Source organism: Teleopsis dalmanni, unplaced genomic scaffold, assembly GCF_002237135.1.
Source record: "Teleopsis dalmanni isolate 2A unplaced genomic scaffold, ASM223713v2 unscaffolded_contig_1563, whole genome shotgun sequence".
In the NCBI taxonomy this organism is placed as follows: Eukaryota; Metazoa; Arthropoda; class Insecta; order Diptera; family Diopsidae; genus Teleopsis; species Teleopsis dalmanni.
In genome coordinates, this window is record NW_024032945.1 from 3,835 (window position 1) to 7,662 (window position 3,828).

Consider the following 3,828-nt stretch of genomic DNA (forward strand, 5'->3'; position numbering starts at 1 on the left):
AATCGTCAATGAATTATTGCTTGGAATGGCATAGTTCCTTATCAAAAATTTGATGACAAAAATAGTGAAACAAGTTGAAGTGCACGTTAATAGTTAAGATCGTGACAGATATTATTGTCAAAATTATTTATAAATTTTGTCAAGTTAAGCTAGACGCTATAATATATAGATGGAGATACATAGGTAAAATTATTTCGGTACCGTGCGTAAACGATAAGAAATTCACGTCACTGAAAAAAAGATTTGATCACAAATTTTTAAAATACTTTATATTTAGATTTTTTTATGTAGTAAAATAGTTCTCCAGATAAATGTTATAAATAACTGATACATAGCATAACACCAATTAATAATTATTATTTTTAATTTGACAGGATTGGTAAAGAACGTGATTACTATGAAGATATTATGTCTAAAATTAATGGGTGAGTACTAATAAATTTATATATTCTTCAATTTTAATTATCTATTCTTTTTAATTTAAGGGTCCTATTGCCCGGAGGTGCTACATATTTTAATAATAGTGATGGTTACTATGATGCTGGTCAACATATCTATAACATAGCAATTGAAATGAATAATAATGGCACTTATATGCCAATTTGGGGTACATGTTTGGGTTATGAACTTTTAGTATACTTATCAGCTAATGGTACTGATCCCAGAACTGGCTGCTCATCACAATCGCAAGCTCTGCCATTAGAGTTTAAGGATGGTAAGATTAAAATCTATACGTTGATATGAGTTTTATTTTTTTTTAAATTATTAGGAATAATAACTTCTTATTGGCTTTTATCAAAAATTTTATTCGTATTAACATATATCTCTCTCAAGAAACAGTTTAGATTTAATGACTTTTTTTGTAACCAAAATAGTCTCTTTATTTAATGTCTGATGCCATATATAACACGATTTTGATATGTTTTTCAAACTATTACTGTTGCTATATATGAGACCATTAATGATAGGTATTTGGCAATACTCGAAACAGCTGTATGGTCAGACAAAAATTCAAAGAATTAATAAACAAAAAATTTTGTTGTTGTAATTCACTATTGTTCAAAACACCTCACTATTAAAAAAATAGTTTGTATTAATAAATACGATTTCTTTCGTTAGAATTGGCTTTGAAAATAAAAGTTAATAAAAATTATAGTATTGTATTCGTCTAGTTTTAAATGAATAATAATACTAATAAATATTACTTATTAAAATTATTATTTTCTGTGGGGATTATTTTCACCAAAGTGAAACGCATGGATTTGAATTGTACTACAGACTAAATTTATTATAAACTTACAAAAGCTTACAAAGTAAATATTTTGTGTGATATAACTTACTTTGTGTAATATACACTATAAATTACAATAGTATAAACATATATATTAATTATATATATATATACAAAATTTTGTGTTCTTCCTTTTCGTTAAATCTCTCTTTCTTACTGTGACAAATTTATATAATGTCTATAAACGTCTACCGTCTCTTCCTAGCTTATTCCTAATACAACTTAAATAATCTTTTTACTATTCTTTATCTATTCGGTTTAATTAATTTTTTAATTTCAGCGTTTTTGCAAGTATATGTCTGGAGCTTTCCACTGCTATTTCTACTACTTTATTCATACCATGAGTACGTTCTAGGCACTTAGCCATGAACTTGAAGCATATTTCACCTGTCAATTTCACTTTTCATAACAAGCTTTAGTGCTTTTGACAGTCTTTGTTGCCATCTCTTTAGTTAACAACTTCATTGTTTATTCCCTCATGTTGTTTTTATTGTACCCGCTGGGACCTGCTTGTGAAGTCTGTTTAAGAGGTGTTTAACGTTAGCGACGAATGGCTCCTCCGCGACATAGACCCGACCGTTCTTGGAACCCTTATTCCCTCATTGAAGTGTTCAGTTATTTCTTTTGTCTCTTTCTCTTTAAATTCTCTGCATATCTAGTTGAAGGGGTTAGGTAATTTTTTTGGCATGTGTGATCAGTTATAAGTGTCCTGTTACTACCACCACAAGTTTTGTTACTTCGATCTTGACTGTGCCCAGTAGGATTTTTTTTTTGCTGCCCGTCGTAAGTTTCCAAAATAATAAGATATTTAATAAAACATTTATTTTTTTATAATTTTAATTTAAAAAAACTTTATATTAATATTTTATTCTATAAAAATTTATTCTATTTCGCTTTAAGGTTACCAAAATAGCCGCCTATTTAAGGAAGCAAGCACTGAAGTGATAAATATTTTTGAAAATTATCCCGTAACTGCTAATTTCCATATCTATTGCTTTACGCAGAAGGTAAGCATTATCTGTTATACCGTAATTCTAAATTTACTACAAATTTTAATTTGCGTGGGTTAAAAACTGTTTTATTTCATCAACAAACATAGACTTATCTAAGCAAAAGCATAATAAATGCGTTTTTATGCAATGATAATAATGTGATGACTGCAATCACATTTAGCAAATATATTTTGTAAGAAATTTTAATTGGTTACGTTGCGAGAAGTAGTCCCGACTTCATGATTAAATAATTGCATATTCACATGCAAGTCCCATGTGTGCCATAAAACCCTAAAATATGGGCCTTTCGGCCATTTTGTTGATGCCACCAAACCACTTGAATAATTTAATTTTGTACAACTTTTCAGACTTTTGCTGACATGAACCTGTTGGATGATTGGAATATTTTGAGTATAAATCATGATTGGAATGGAAGTGAATTCATCTCAACTGTGGAGCACAAAAAGTAAGTAAAACTATGCAGAATTTCACATTCCCCTGTGTAAGTCACTAAATTATTAAAATTTAATTTTTCTTTTGTGCAGATATCCTTTTTATGGTGTACAGTTTCATCCGGAGAAAAATCTTTACGAGTTTGTGCTGAATCGCAACATTACACACATCTCAAAGGCCATCACAACCTCGCAATATTTTGCTGATTTCTTTGTGATGGAGACGCGCAAAAATCACAACAGCTTCGCCAATAAAACCGAAGAAGCTAATGTACTCATCTACAATTACAGTCCGGAGTATACGGGAATGGTGGGCTCTGCATTTATCCAGCAGTATTTGTTCGCTGAGAGAAACGCTGCAGGATTTGGATTGCATTTATCCTTCAGTTTAATTTTACTAAATGTTCTTCTGTTCGTGAGGTTTTAAATTTTTTATGTTGTAAGGATTTTTAGCAAATTTGTTTTTATTCTAAACTTAAGACAGTGAAAGTTTTGCATTATTTTTTCACTTTTGCGTTATTGAATTTTTAATGCAGAAAATAAGTTCCTAAACTGAGATTTCATTTTGTATTTCATTATTTATTATTATAGTAATTTATTTATTATTCTGTTTGCTACTTTACTTAATTTATGTTAAAAATAAAAACTTAATTATATGTTCTTGCCCGTAATGAAAAAAAAGATGTGTAAAAGAAAACCAAAAATAATTTATTGTTCGACTGTTTAGAAATAAACTTATTTTATTTTTTGACATTAAAAATGTTTAGTCTAAATTTATCTAAAGAAATTTTTCCTCACATCATTTTAGTGCAGTTAGTTAGCACTTTTCCTTTATACTCTATTTTTAAGTTTTCCATTTTTCGTTGCTGTTAGCTTGATGTAAGACTAAATGCTAGTATATATATTCTAAGTTGAGCATTGTGTACTTGCTATATTGAAGTTAATATGTTTGCTACGTAATTGATATTCCTTTTTCTAAGTTATATGCAGTAGATAGTTGTAATGTATGACTAAATATATTCAGTAGACTGCCCTGATGGTTCGATGAATGTGTACTAGTCCCACACATACTACCAAGTTCAAATTTCACTGA

General features: G+C 29.1%; 1 protein-coding gene across 1 annotated transcript; it reads left to right on the plus strand.

The window, feature by feature from the left end:
• Positions 1 to 374: 374 nt before the first annotated feature.
• Positions 375 to 3,198, plus strand: LOC119664185 (gamma-glutamyl hydrolase A-like; the record flags this gene model as incomplete). Its single annotated transcript, XM_038073724.1, is given in 5 exon segments — positions 375 to 425; positions 486 to 715; positions 2,192 to 2,298; positions 2,652 to 2,749; positions 2,829 to 3,198. Coding segments are annotated over 5 exon segments (820 nt in total), but the record flags the coding sequence as incomplete, so codon positions are not given.
• Between the last annotated feature and the right edge of the window lie 630 nt (positions 3,199 to 3,828).